The sequence below is a fragment of the Lagopus muta genome, chromosome 20 (assembly GCF_023343835.1).
Source record: "Lagopus muta isolate bLagMut1 chromosome 20, bLagMut1 primary, whole genome shotgun sequence".
NCBI classification, from domain to species: Eukaryota; Metazoa; Chordata; class Aves; order Galliformes; family Phasianidae; genus Lagopus; species Lagopus muta.
Genome location: NC_064452.1, coordinates 9,045,330 through 9,059,469, shown reverse-complemented (window position 1 = coordinate 9,059,469; position 14,140 = coordinate 9,045,330). Strand labels below are relative to the sequence as shown.

Genomic DNA, 14,140 nt, shown 5'->3' with positions numbered 1-14,140 from the left:
CAATCCAGGATGGGAGCTGTGTCTGGGGCTCTCAGCAAGGAAAGCATGCAGTGTCTTGGCTGCTTCAAAGATGGGTGATGGCATGAAATGTCCTTTCCTTAGTCCTGAAGTGGAAGGAAAAGAAAGAAATGGAACGGAGAAGTCTTCTACAGAGCCATTGAAAAGAAGTATCCAAACTATGCCGAGATGCTAAGGGACGTGGTAGAGAAGTATTGGTGGTAGATGAAGGTTGGACTGGATGGTCTTGGAGGTCTTTTCCAACCTTGGTAATTCTATGAAAATATGTTCCCTGTTCTGCGTGAGAAAGCAAAATGGGCTGCAGCTGAAAGTCTTGCTGGGTGTTTCAGGATGCTTGTTAAATCTTGTTTCCTAGGTTTTAGTTTTGATTCTTGTAGTGCAGGAGAAAGGAATAAAAATGTGAATATATGTCCCGGTTTTGAAATATAAACTACTCCCTTTCAGGGGGAAACAGACACATTTCTTTTAGTTTTGATTCTTGTTTGCTTTGAAAACCAGTCGTTTTTACGGTGTGTCCAATGAAGCTTCCCAACTCCAACAAACGTTGACAGAACCATAAAGCAGCGTGTGAAATGGAGGCTTGGTTTAACTACAGCTTGTAAAAAGCCTTCCCTACAGCACAGCAGTGATATTACAGCTCTGTGAAGCAATCCCAAGATCTCTTCTGCAGCCCTGCATATGTGCATACATTCTGGGAAGTGTTATCCCTGAAGATTCCGATGCTGAACCTGCAAGAAAATGGGCATGGATGGGATCTGAGCTGCAGGGCTGTTGGAATAGCATTTTGAGTGGTACCTGCTGCTTGGAATGGTGCAGGGGACCTTGTGGCATTGCACAGTAAGGCAGGTACGGACAAACTCCTGTTTGGTTCTTCACTGAAGATTCATGGGGGTTTTGGTCATGCCTCCTCCTGTTTCAATCCAGGGCAGAGGAATGAATTGCTGAGCTCCCTGCTCCTTGGCTGTCATGTTCTGCTTTCCATCTGTCTTTTTTTTTCTTTCTTTTTTTTGCTTCAATTCAGCCTCGCATGCCTAACTGGGCAGTGATGTATGCAGTGGGTACGTAACCTGTGATTATATAGACACCAGCAGCTATTCTTAATGAGGTTTCCTTGCTGTTAGGGTGCGTGCTGGTTCACTGATGACTCAATCCGAGTTCCTAATGCCCGTTCTTGTGCTCTCTGAGGAATGTTCAGGGCAGTTTTGAGTGATGACTGACAGCAGCTAGATATCCTCAGTCCACGGGCTGAGCAAACTGCAATTCAGTTCGTTGGTTAGGACAGTCAGCACTTGGAATCTGGAGCAGCAGTCCTGCTCTGTCCCCGTTCAGAGCTTTGATGCAAGCTGGCACCCTGTGCTGGACCTTCTGCTCTGGTTTTGGCCTCGTGGGAAGGCTGCTCTGCCAGGAAAACTGTAATGCCCCAATGGCTGGGACTGCATGAGGGGAAATCTGTTCTAACTGTTCTAAGTGTTGTAACTGCTCCCTTGTCACCAGAGCTCTGCTTGGGATTTTAGCTCTTCATTCATGAGCTTTAACACTTCATTTAACCGTTCCCCTCAGCAAGCCATGCTACCACTGCCAGGCTGCCTCTCCTCGATAACCTTGCCAACAATTTTCCCTTAGCTTCAGCTCCATTTCTCTTGTCTGCTGCCCCTGATGTATTACTGTTTTCTTAATGTGTGCACCTTTCACATGTTAGGAGCTGGAGGAGGCCCTGATGGATGATGCAGTAAGTCAGGACAAGGCTGGGGTTGCCTTGTGTTTGTCCAGGGGAGGTTAAGTAGGAAACAAGCTCAGTCAGAATTGAGCTGTATTCTGGCTGTTTTCCTTCCTGGAGTAAAAGCTTTTCAGGGAATGTGTTGTTTTCAGCTCTGGCACGTGAATAGAGCAATGAGGCTAAAAACATAATTTAGCCTAGGGAAGACTTCTTTTGCGTGGAGTTGATGCAATTTGCCTTTTTTCCTGCGTTCTTCCTGCCCACAGTCCTCGTTGGGAAAGCATTTGATGTAATAAAATGGGAAATGCAGTGAGAGCTCAGACAGCTGCTGTGTAGGGCAGGGCAAGTCCTGCTGGGCACACGGAGCTGCACTGGGCTGCGAGTCTGCCAGAAACTGGGATTGATTCCTGCTTCTTTCTGACTGTGGGTGCTGTGTGAGTGCAGGGAGGGTGGGATTGCAGTTTCCTAGCAGGGAGGTATTTCAAGGACACGAGGAGCTGGCTCCTGTCACTGCTTGCTTGATTTGTTAGGGAAAGATAGTAACTTGCTTTAGATTTACTACAGGGCTTTCTGCTAAATCACTGCGACTAGAGAAGTTTGCTCTGTGCAGATTTAACTTCATTCTCTGCGTTGGATCCCTAAATAATAGATATGAAAGGTTTATTAAGCAAATAAGTAAAACTCACTGGGGTGTGAATGCCTAAAGCCCATCGCCTGCCAGGCAGAGCCAGTCAGGTACTGCGGATCAGAGGAAAACAGATGATTGTTTTGTTTACAGCCTTTCGCATCAGGATGAAAGGGAAAAAAAAAATATATTAACAGCATCTCTGAGGGGAAGATGATTATTGAAATAAATGCCTCTGCCTTGCCAGCGAGGCAATTTTATTTATTTGTTTTTTCATGTTTAGGTGCTTTTTCTCTGCTGTTGCAATTGCAGCACGGCAGGCAGGTAGAGATGCAAGCCCTTTAATTCAGAAGGACTTCTCCTGAAGGCTGCCTTGGATAGGATATCTTATTTGTAGTTAAGTGAATCGCTGCGTTTTTAATATTATGATGTTCTACATAATGCATATTGAGTTCTTCTGGGGGAATTAACCTGGCATGAGATTGGGGAGTAGATATGCCAGGATGCATCTGTTCAGAAATCCTGCCTGGTGTTTTTCTTTGGATAGCTAATGAATCTGTGCTGACATACTGCCCTTCCTTTGTAAATGGATGGCTGTGCCTAGTTCTGGATTAAATGATGTGGGAGAAGCTCTTTGTTTAAGAATTAATAGCTGAGGATTTTATCTCCTTCCTCCCTTATGCACGAGGCTTTTCCAGCCATATTAATATTTTACCAGTGAAGCATCTTGGGGTTGTTGAGTCTGGAAAAACGGTGACTAAGAGAAGACCTCATTGCTCTCTGTAGTTGCCTGAAAGGAGGCTGCAGGGTTGATCTGTTGGGTCTGCAAGTGAGGGTGGGAGAGGGCAGGCTGGAGCTGCAGCAGGAAAGCTTACAGTGGGCGTTAGGAAGAGTTTCCTCATGGACAGGGTGGTGCATGGGATCCCCATCCCTGGGTTTAAGGGACGTGTGGCTGTGATGCTGGGGGATGTGGGTCAGTGATGGGGCTGGGGTGCTTGCCTCTGTGCGAAGAGCACAGGTGGGGAAGCGAGGAGCACTGCTTTCATTAGTGATGCTAAGGTGGGTGAACTCAAACTGGAAGCACGGGAGCGTTTGCATGAACTTCTTGATGACTTTGGCACAAAAGAGACTTGGATGTTGAATAGCTTGTTTTGCAGAAACAGAATGTCCTCTGTTGGTCTGTGTTGTTTATCCATAACTTCTCTAATGCTTCAGAAAAAAAAAATGCCATTAAGAATTGGCAGATTACAAGTTGCATGAAATATCAAAGTAATTATTTCCACTTTCATGCTTCTTTGTGCAGACATAAAGCAATAAATACCCATAGTGTCTCAGAAGTGACACTTACATAGTGGCAGATTCACGCTTTTCTTACGTGCTGGGATTTGTTTGTTTCTCCTTTAACTTATGCTAATACATGGTATTCTGGTATTTGTGTTGTTTTCTTTTAAGTAAACTCCAGGAGTTTAAGCATGTTTATAAAGGTGCACCTGTTGGAAGCCAGATGTGTGGGATGCAGCAGCTCACTGTGTGGAGTTGACTGCTCAGGGGGAGCAGCCTTTTCTTGCAGGGTCTTTGGTGATTATCAGATTTTGATGGTGCTCTTGGCTGTCCTTTGGGGTGACTGGTAGAGAGCACAGCTCCTAGGGCAGTCTAAATCACTGCAGTGATGTCTGTCTTCCCTGATCTGTCCCAGAAATAATATGAGATTGAATTTAAGTGTCTGTTACTGTCTTCAAACAGAGAGAACGTGAGCTGGAGGATGGAGATGCTGGAATGAGCTTGCTTGGAGAGACCTCTGGGAGGAAGGAGGCGGGTGAAAGGAGAGAAATGATAACTGCAGCCCTGAGGGATGCTCTCACGAAACAAGGTGAGGTTCTGTGAGCCTGAGTGCTGGGCCAGGCTTGGTGATGGAATTCTAACAGAGCAAGTGAGACTGCTTCTGTTGGAGGAAGCTGCTGATGGAACTGCCAGTCCTGCCCCTGGTTAGAGCCTAGCAGCACAGCTTAGACTAGGGCTGTCTGCTTCGTTGTTCGGGGGGAGGAATCTAAAGCTATGCAGTGCATCTCAGCATGATGCATGCTAACGTGTTGAGATCACCTGGTGCAATACTTCTGCTATCAGCTTCAGGGAGAAGATAAACGTGCGTGTCTCTATCTTCCTTAGGATAGGCTTGCTAGAGAATGTTTAGAAATCACCTTTGCTTCCATCTTGCATTTTAGTCATCTACTTTTATCTAAACTTCAAACTTTTGGTACTGAAACTTCTCAGAAAAGAGAATCTGTCAAACCAGCAGTCTGCTCAGTGATTCGATCAATGAGCTGCAGAGAGCAGTGCTGATAAGCTGGTGCATTTTTCTGAAACTTAACGGCAAGCACGAGAGGAGCAGGCTGAGGGTTTTGAACTGCAGGGCTGTCAGCTGTGAGTGAAGTTGGGAGAAGGGCAGGGGACGGTGATGTGAGCGCCCCTGTGCTGCAGCTGGGGGGGGGATCACAGTGTGTGCTCCCCAGGGTTTCAGTTGTTCTTCAGCCTGAGCATCTGTATGTGACTAGTGTTGTTCTGCCCATCAAGTGTCTGGCATATTTGCTCACTTTCTATTTTCATAAACTTTAAATAAAAAGCTGTTCTTTAAATCTGCAGGCTGAATGACCGAACCCAGCAAAAGCCTCTTTAAAATGGAGCTCAGCACAGGGTGGCAGTAACTTTGCCTCATCTTCTTGTCCATAGCTGCATCACTGCTGGTCAGGGCCAGTGCAGGGCTGCAGGAGCCAAAGGCTGTGTTGTATTGGCAGGTGCACTGTGCTGCAGAGCGGCTCGAGGAGCATTGCAGGCCTCCATTTGTGCACTGTATGGTCAGGAAGACAGATCCTTCTGCCTGCAGGGCTTTTGGGAGGGTCGGTGAGCCTGGCTGGCAGGGTCAGAGGCACGGCTGCTAGGAATGGTGGGCAGGGATGGCAGCATCTGGCTGCTTCAGGGTCCTGTTCTGAGAGCCTGCAGGGTGTGCTGAGCTCCTGTATCAGGACAGAAGAGCCCTGAGGGGGGAGATGAGGAGGTGCTGTGGCACTGATCTGTTGGGTGTGGGTGCACCCTGCCCAGTGCTCTTCTTGGGGTGCAGTGCTCAGTTGGCTCTTTGTTATTCAGGGGGTGTCACAGGAGTGCTTGATGCTCTGCCTTGCTCTGATCCAGGCATCATGGGTTCAGTTTTGGGGGGTGGATGAAATGTTGGTGTTTTAGTGCTGTACAAAAGTGGTTGTTGTAAAAAAAATAAAAATAAAAGTAGTGCTGGAGGGAAGGTTGCATTCCTGCTGTAACTTTCTGACACGAAGGCAGGTTCTCCAGGTAACTCAGATCTCTGATAATCCGGGCACAGGAATTCATTGGTCACATGAATTCTATTTTGTAAGTACGTATTTCTGCCTTCCTTTGGCATCCAGGGTGGTGCCAGCAGTGGTTGTGCTGCATGGGGTCCACTTACCTAAATCTGCAGTTTAAAAGACTTGAAAACTATTGTGTGTAATTTCAGCTGCAACCACCTTTGTGAACGCATCCCTCCTTTCCTTTCTTCTGCTCCTCGCATCGTTCCTTAGCAGTTGCTGAGCACTGAAGAAAACAACCTGCTTTTCTTCTCCTTTCATGTCATAGCTGGTTTTTTTGCAGGTAAAACACTCCAGGGCAGTCTTATGAGGCTGTAAAAAATAAAATGAAACTCGCTTCTTCCCTCAGCACCGTCCCTTGAAAATAACAAGTGTGATACAGTCAGATCACCTAATTTATGTATCAACTGGCTGCTTTGGGTACAGGTTCAGTTTCTGTTCAGCATTATCCCTAAGGGCATAATTAGCCCAAGAGAAGGCAAAACCAGTGGTGGTGATTCACAGGAAAGCTGTTTTTCTGAACTGTGGTTGTGTAACAGGAGTTTGCCTTTGAGCAGCATCTCTCCAGCCCCCCGCAACACTTCTTAATCACCTTCAGACAAACTTAGTGTGCTGCCTTGTAGGTGAACTGAATATTGCTTAAACAATAGTTTCATTTCAGCTGGAATTCAAAGGCAGCGCTGGATATAACCTGAAGTATTGGATGGTGCAGCTGGAGGCCCTTGTGGCTGGCTGCCTACAAATACCTTCATAAAGGTCCTCTGTAACAGCTGCTGCTTTGAAAGTCATAGCCAGTCTTGTGCTGTGAGAAGATGCTGATTTCCTCCCCATCACTGTTCAGTCTTGCGTAAAATACAAATACGGCACGAGCCACTTAATACCCACAGTAACAAGTATAGCTGGAGAGAGGCTGGCAGTGTGCTCCTGCTGCTTCATCTGTTTAGGTAAATGTCATGAAATGAACTGAAAATAGAAGCAAACCTTTCAGGCAAGCGTTTCCTGTGGTGATTAGTAGGCGCAGCCTAACTGATGTTCTCATTTGCTTTCTGCAGTGGCTTGTAGGTTTGTGAAATAATCCTAGCCGGGCTGAAATCTGTATTTTTCTTCTTAATCTGCTCACACTCAGCAGGTCCTTGCTTCTTTCTTTTCTAAATGCTTGTAGTTTTGTGGTAGGCACTAATGCAACAGGATTGGATTAATGTTTCCCAAAAGCTGACCCCACTGGCATTGAAGAAATCATTCTGCTTCCCCAAGCTGCAGTTGGGTTGCTGTCTTTACTGCTGAAGTGTGCCTTGAATTTAGCACCATGGTGTCCATAATATCTCAGTTTTGCTCATATCCGAAGGCAAGTGCCGTTAGGAACAGCTTGTATCTGAAGTAGATTGGACTACTTCAGTAACCACTTCTGTCACGCTTTGACTTGCTGTTTGATGCAAAGATAAGCTTTTATCTGTGTTTTTCAGCATGTTTTGAAAATCAGGAGCTGACTTCAGAAGAAACTTGAGGGCTGGGCTTTTCAAGTGCTTATTGACCTTGCTTGAGATCAGCTTTCAAAGTAGTTGGTTGATGGCTTTTGCTGCCCCTTACTGATTATTTTTTTCCTCATTGCCTCAGCTTGGTTGGCTGTGCCGAGCTCCGCATCCTGGCGTTGGAAGTGAGATCTGCTGCAGAGACATCGCCCAGAGATTGGTGTTGCTGGGGTTTGTTTTGCAGGCTGTGCACTGAGATGTTGGCAGGCAGTGCTGGGATTCAGTGTCGTTTACATGGAGCTCTGATACTGCAGGTGGCACTAGCAGCTCACAGCTGGGTCAGGGATGGGTATCGCTGGTGCGGTCCCTGAAAGGAACCAGAGACTTCAATTGCTACCCACGGGAAGATTTAAACATCAATTTGCAAAATACAACATTCTTCTTTTGTGAATAGCTGTGATCAGGGTAGATGTAATGCCTGAAACCAGGCAAAGTTAAGCCTGCTACATTTTCTTGTATTTCCTTTAAGTCCCTGTAAATAAATGGAGAATGCGTGGTGGAGGAAGAATCCAGGAGCCAGAGGATGCTGAAGTCCCACAGTGTGGAAGCTGGCGAGAGCTTGGTGATGAGCTGATTGCAGTGCTAATTGCAGTGCTGGTGCACTTAGCAGCAGCAGAGAGACAAAGTTCAGCCTTTATCAGTGGGCCTGATTGTTCCTGTGTGTGTGATCACGGGAGTTGGAGTTATCCAGGTATACTAGAGGAGTGTGAGTGTAAGTCGTGTTTGAAGTGCACTGATCTTACCTAACATTTGGAGAGTACTGGTCTTTGAAATTAAATCCATTATGATGGAAGGAGGTAAGGCTTTATTCAAATAAGCTTGAGATCCTGGTGCTGCAGCTGCTGCCCTGGCCCACCAGGGAGTTGGGGTTGTTGGCTGAGGCAGTGTAGGACACATGGCTGGTTCTTCTTTGAGGTGCCCTGTTCAGGAATCCCATCATATTGTGTCTTGCTTTGCTTGCTTTCCAGCCAGAAAAAGGATTTTCCTCCTCGTGGAGCTTGTCTTCCAGCATCCCAGAGATGAAGGGATCTTTTGCTGTTCAGGACTTTGGATGAGCTTTGTCTTGCAGGTCTTTATCTGCGCAGCATCTGAGAGCGGTTGGAGGGGGGCTTGTGGCTGTAGCTGGCTTGTTCTTTTTCTTCTGGCTGTTTTAGTGGATGGAGGTGGATGTTTGCCAAGCTACAAAGGCCCCCTTTGGGATAGGAGACAGCTGTTCTTCGCTTGGAGTAGCAAAGCCAGTGTGGAAGTTAATGAAACTATCCAGGCAAGGAATGGGCATCTCATTTCTCCATCTTCTCTTGGGTGAGAGGAGGTCCCAGGAGCTTGCATTTTTGTTGGGGTTTGATTAAAATGGAATGAGCTGCCATGCCTTTATGCCCATGGTGTTCTTTTCTAAGGTGTGCCCTGCTGGGGTGGCTTCTGCTGGAGGACATCAACATGAGTCATTTGTGGCAAATGTTTTCCAACAGCTCTGCCAATAGTCTGCCTTACCATTCCATGTCAAAGGTGTCAGGTGCTGGCAGCTTTTTGTTTTTGTTCAGTACTAGCTGCTGTGGGTGAAAATACTAATGGTCCCAGTGGTCAAAAATCATAATTTGATCAGAAATAATGTGTTTAAGCATTGGAAGCTTTGGCAGTTCTGTAGTGAAATGTGCTCTTGGGTTACAATGGACATCCCGGTTTAAGTGTGAAGGTTGTTTGCTGGCTCTCAGCTGTTGGTGCTGGACTCACAGAGCTGCTGGCATTGCCGTCCTTGGGCTTTGCTGGTCCCACTTTCATGACAGCAGGTCAGGTTTGTTTGCCTACCATGGCAGCAGTAATTCTTCCAGCAACTTCAGCAGCCTTTTGTTGCAAGTTAAATAATAAATAAATAAAAAATCAACATGTTCTTTGTGCTCCTCCACATCCTTCTCATCGTGACACTTCAGCAGCTCCACTGATAGAAGTGGACAAAGTTTGGTGTGAACTGTAGTGTTTCTGTGTATGTAAGGTACAGCCCTGCAATCCTTTCTCACCAGCTTGGAGAAGGAAAGAGAACTTGCAGGCAAAACCTTGCTGCAGCTCCCAAGCCTGTGGTACTTTTTAAGAGCAGTTTCTTCCATTTCAAAGGAGGTTTTTAAACCAGCACCAACAAAAGCCTGCGGAGTTGATCCTGGGACAGAAAACAGGAGGTCTTTCCAGCCATGCTTGGACCATCAGAGAAATTCTACTTCCCAGATCCCACTTCTATTTCAGCATAAAATGCTGATGAAATGTGAGCAGGTTCCTTTCACAAACCACACTCGTGTTTTTCTTGCTCGTTCTCCAGCTTTAATCAGATCACTGCCTTCAGTGGTGGCCCGAGTGCAGCAGCTGTGGGAGAGCTTTCGGGGCGGTCCCTCGAGTGGAGCTGATGGATTGCTGCTGTGTTGCTGACCTGTTAACCAGCTCTTGTGCAAAACAACACAGAACTGGGAATTTTTTTCCTGTAAGCATTGCCCTGGTTTGGAGTTCCCTTTTCTTCACTGTTTCACAGCTTTAACAGATAATACAGCTTCCAACAGACTTATTGAAGGAGATGGCTTGATAGATCTGTGCTGGTTTGTCAGTACTGTGCAGTACTTGTTTCTCAGAAGCAAGCTTTGTGAAAGTCATTTGGGTTTTTGAAGCATAATATGATATCAGATTGGCTTTTAGCAGGCGTGCAGTGGCTGTGTTCTCAGAGGAGCGTGGCAAAGGCTTTGCACCTCCGGGGGATTTTTCAGCCAGTCATCTGCTTCATTCTTTCATAATTAAATCTTCTGCTCTGTGCTTTCAAAGGCTTCAGCTGAGGGAAGCTTTTAGTGTAGGGGGCTGTTCTGAAAGGTAAGGTGCCTTTGGTTTTCCACTGGACACTGATGTGTCAGGATAGCTGTTAGGGCTGTTTATGAGGGTGGGTAGTGATAGGACAAGGGGGATTGGTTTAAACTGAGACAGGGGAGGTTTGGGTTGGATATGAGGAGGAAGTTTTTCACTCAGAGGTGGTGAGGCACTGGAACAGGTTGCCCAAGGAGGCTGTGGATGCCCCATCCCTGCAGGCATTCAAGGCCAGGCTGGATGTGGCTCTGGGCAGCCTGGGCTGCTGGTTGGCGACCTGCACACAGCAGGGGTTGGAACTGGATGAGCACTGTGCTCCTCTTCAACCCAGGCCATTCTAGGGTTCTGTGACAGCCAGGGGAGTCTCAAGCTGTGTAGCGTGACCATTGCAGGTGCACTTTTTCAGACAGTGGATTGGATTTTGGAGAATGAACCTTTCCAACTGTTTACATGATGGAGTTGAAGTTGCATTATGATCCTAAACAGCTGCAGACGTGTTTTACACTAATGGTGGAGCATTCACCATCTGTGACAGTGGCCATCTCAGCTAAAAGTCTGCCTGTGGTCTATTAAACTTGGGTTGGATTCTCAGGGCAAGCAGTCACCAAATGTTTATTGGCCTTGTGTTATTGCCTGATGAAACTAATTTCACCCAAAAGCTTGTTTAAAAACTTAATTCAAATTTTTGTGATAGTGACACTGAATTTCAGTGAAGCTTGGTGAGTGTCTTGGCCAATTCAACATTTATTATCTAGTGTGGGATCAGCTAAAATAGACTTATGATCTGGGATTCTTGTGCCTTTAGTCACGAGTAGAGTTTACAGGTTAAGTAATAATGAGCGTTTTGAATATGAGAGATGCTGTAGAGCCTTAGGATTTGAATATGCACAGATTGAGAAAACACATTGTGTTGTTTGGAAGGTGTTGCATCCAAATATTCACTTGTTTGTTATTGCTTACAAGTAATAAGTATTGCTTACAAGTAATACTTCTTAAGTTTGCTCTTAAGCAGTAGATGGTGTTCTGTGAGCCCTGGAAACAGAGTGAGAAGGCTCTGCCTGGTTCTCTGTCCTGCTTTCTCCCATGGCTGATTTGAAACTCACCACTTTTGGTTCCCACATAACCCTTTTCATTTTTCTTAGAGCTCTTCAAGCTGCTTTGCTGCCTGTGTTACGAGCCAGCAGTTAAATACTTCAAGAAACGGGCTCATCAAATCCAAGGAACTTTGCTCACCTGCAGTAGATGTGCAGAGGGTCAGGCTTTGTCACTGATACTTGATCTGAGTGTTCATGTGCAGCTTGCTGTAGTGCTTAGCAGGGTAACCATGCTCCCACCAATGCTCCCTGTGCAATGAAGAGCTGAGTTCAGGCACTTCATACAGTGCTCATAAGAAGTTCTGCAAATGTGTGGCTTCTTCCAGTAACCACAGCTGTGACTCCTGGCAGCAGCACGTAGGGTGAGTAAACTTCTTTGTATTGCTGAAGCTGGCTGAAGTTTGTAAGGCTCTGGTTTGGTATTGAACATTGGCCTTTACAAGGTGCTGCGGGCACTCCATGTGCTGGAAGTAGATCTGATCAACGTAAAGAGAGTGCTTCAGCTTTGGGCTGTGGGGTTTGGCACCGTGCTCAGCTCAGATGCCTCCTGTCTTCCCTTAAACAGCTCAGTGGATTTGGGCAAGCATACCCTATTTCCTTTTTAACTCTAAACTAATGCTTGTTTCAAAGCAGCCGTGTTACTTCTGCTGACAAATGATCTACAAGAGAATAATCTTCTATGGATGCTGTTGCTGGGTTGTGGGAAATAGAGGATGGTGGTGCTGACAGCAGCACAAAGCCTGGCTGGGGCAGCTGTGTCAGAGGGACATACTGCCCTTCTCTGTTCATCTGATCCTTTAGGGACACGAGTTTGAGTGACACAGAGAGGTGTCAGTTGGGATTAGCCCTTGCTGGGCAAGGCTGTTTGTGGAAAATTGCAGGAGAAACGTGTAAGAGAGGTCTAGAATGGGAAGAGATAATAGGATGCAGCTCTGTGTGCTGAGTTCTCAGGCAGGGGTCAGCTGGAAGCTGCTATGTGGTCTGCTGGGTTGCATCCAGTTGTAGATGGTGTCTGCAGTGTCACCTGAGGCTTTGCAGAGCATCACTTCCAAGTGAGAAGCTCTGGCTAGAGTTCCTTTTCCAGGAAAGGATGTAAAATGTCAAGGCTTGTTGGCTTGCATCGCTGCTTATCTCGAGTTTGCTTAACCCTGAACATGCATGCAGGGTTTTGAGGTCTGCTCGTTCAGGGGCTGAAGTCTGAAGTACCACCTGCTCCTGTGGAGCTGGAGGGCAGATGAAGCTCTTGGGGGCAGCCTGAAGCCCTTGCAGCCTCTCTTAATGCAGCCATTAGTCCCTAAACAGCCTAAAGTGGGAAAAGGGGCAGGGGGTCCCTGCCCTGGCAGGGGGGATGCTGGGTACCTAAAGTATGATTTTTGTTTGGAAGTGTTAATGAAAGCATCAGCCTCCTGCTGCCGGTGGAGATGTGCTGGTCTGGGCAGCCAGGCCATGCTGACATGTCAGTGCTGCAGTGTGAACAGCACTGTGAGGCTCTCCAATCCCTCACATTTTTATGCTGATTTCTGTATTTTTTAATCCTTCAGATGTATTGGTCTCTAAGTACTTTTCTTTTTTTTTTGAAGAGGAGAATAACCTAACTCAAGCAGTTTGGGTAATAACAGTACTTAGTGCTTAATGAATACTGTGGAATTAATCCATGTGGGCCAATAAATAAAATTCTGTTGGTTTTGGCTGGGAAATGGTGTGAGACCAGCTTCCTGCAGGTGTGGGGAGCAGCTGCCTGCAGAGCTGTTCACCAGGGCTGTGCCCCAGAGGTAGAGGTGGTAAATCTGCTGAGCTGTTGGTGCTTGGGCTCACACTTAGCCCTCCATCTCAGTGCTTTCCTCACCCTTGTGCTGCATGGGATGACGTGGTGTTCCTCAGGCTTGCTCTGATGTGCTGCTGGGTCCACCTGCCAACCCTTGGGGTCAGTGCAGGTGTCCCATACCTGTTCCATGCAGTCCTGAGCCCCCTCCATTGATTCAAACAGAACCCAGCAGTACAAATAGATCCCGTGGGGAGAAAAACACTTCCCATTGACCAGATCCCTTGTATGACCACGTGTTGGCTCAGTGCATGGGCTCACAGGGTCAGGTGGGTGAGCATGGGCACCGCGTTGCTGTGTCCTGCTTGTGCCAGCAGGGAGGAGCAGCACTGAGAATGGAGATGCTTAATTTTGTGCAGCACTTCGTTGTTTCATGTATCAGCTACTGCAGATTAAAACTGATGGTTTGATTCACCTCTTGTTTTCAGGCTATAAGTTGATAGGAAGCCATTCTGGAGTGAAGCTGTGCCGGTGGACAAAGGTATGCTCTTTTACTTTTTCTCTGTTTATAAGTTGAAAGCTAGAGACTTATTTCTTAGAGCTATACAAGTATACAGCTTCCAGATGGAATACCCTTTGAAAATGCTCTGTTACCTGCAAGACAACGCTTCACTTCCCAAGCTCTAGTTCTGCATGTCAGGCTATTACAGCCCCACTGCCAGCAGTCGGAACATGAGCAGAGAGCTGGGAAAGATCACTGTTTCTGTTTGTCCATTCTGTTTGGAATCCCTGCTGCCTACAGAGATGCAGGACAGGACTGGAATGCCACGCATTGAAGTGGGAAGATTGCATCAGAGGTGTGAGGTCCTGAGAGACAAAGGCAGCACGGCTCGTCGCTACGTTCAGGTGGCATGTGGGCACTCAGACCTGTGTTTCTGTGGCTGATGCATCTGGTTGGCAACACTCCTCTGCTCTTCTTCCCCTTGGAAGGTTCATATAGCAAACTTAGCAAAGCAGGTGAAGTTTGCTCTGTTTCTTGCTCCAGCTGTCCTCTGCAGGTCCCTGAAAAGCAGTTCACAGCTCGCATGCTGAAAGCTGCTCCGTAAGGGTGTGCATTTGAGGAGTAGCATGGATTCTAACATGCTGAAGCTGTCGGCGTTCACAGGGCGATAAACTGGGAATCAGC

At 46.8% G+C, this 14,140-nt stretch overlaps 1 protein-coding gene across 2 annotated transcripts in view; it reads left to right on the top strand.

Moving 5' to 3' along the window:
- The window catches only part of LOC125703072 (S-adenosyl-L-methionine-dependent tRNA 4-demethylwyosine synthase TYW1-like), an 83,026-nt gene that overhangs the window by 12,374 nt on the left and 56,512 nt on the right, over positions 1-14,140 (top strand). For both annotated transcript variants that reach the window (XM_048967087.1, XM_048967088.1), the window contains exons 8-9: positions 4,104-4,230; positions 13,443-13,495. In XM_048967087.1, the coding sequence (XP_048823044.1) occupies positions 4,104-4,230; positions 13,443-13,495 (180 nt within the window). The remainder of the gene's footprint in view (positions 1-4,103; positions 4,231-13,442; positions 13,496-14,140) is intronic.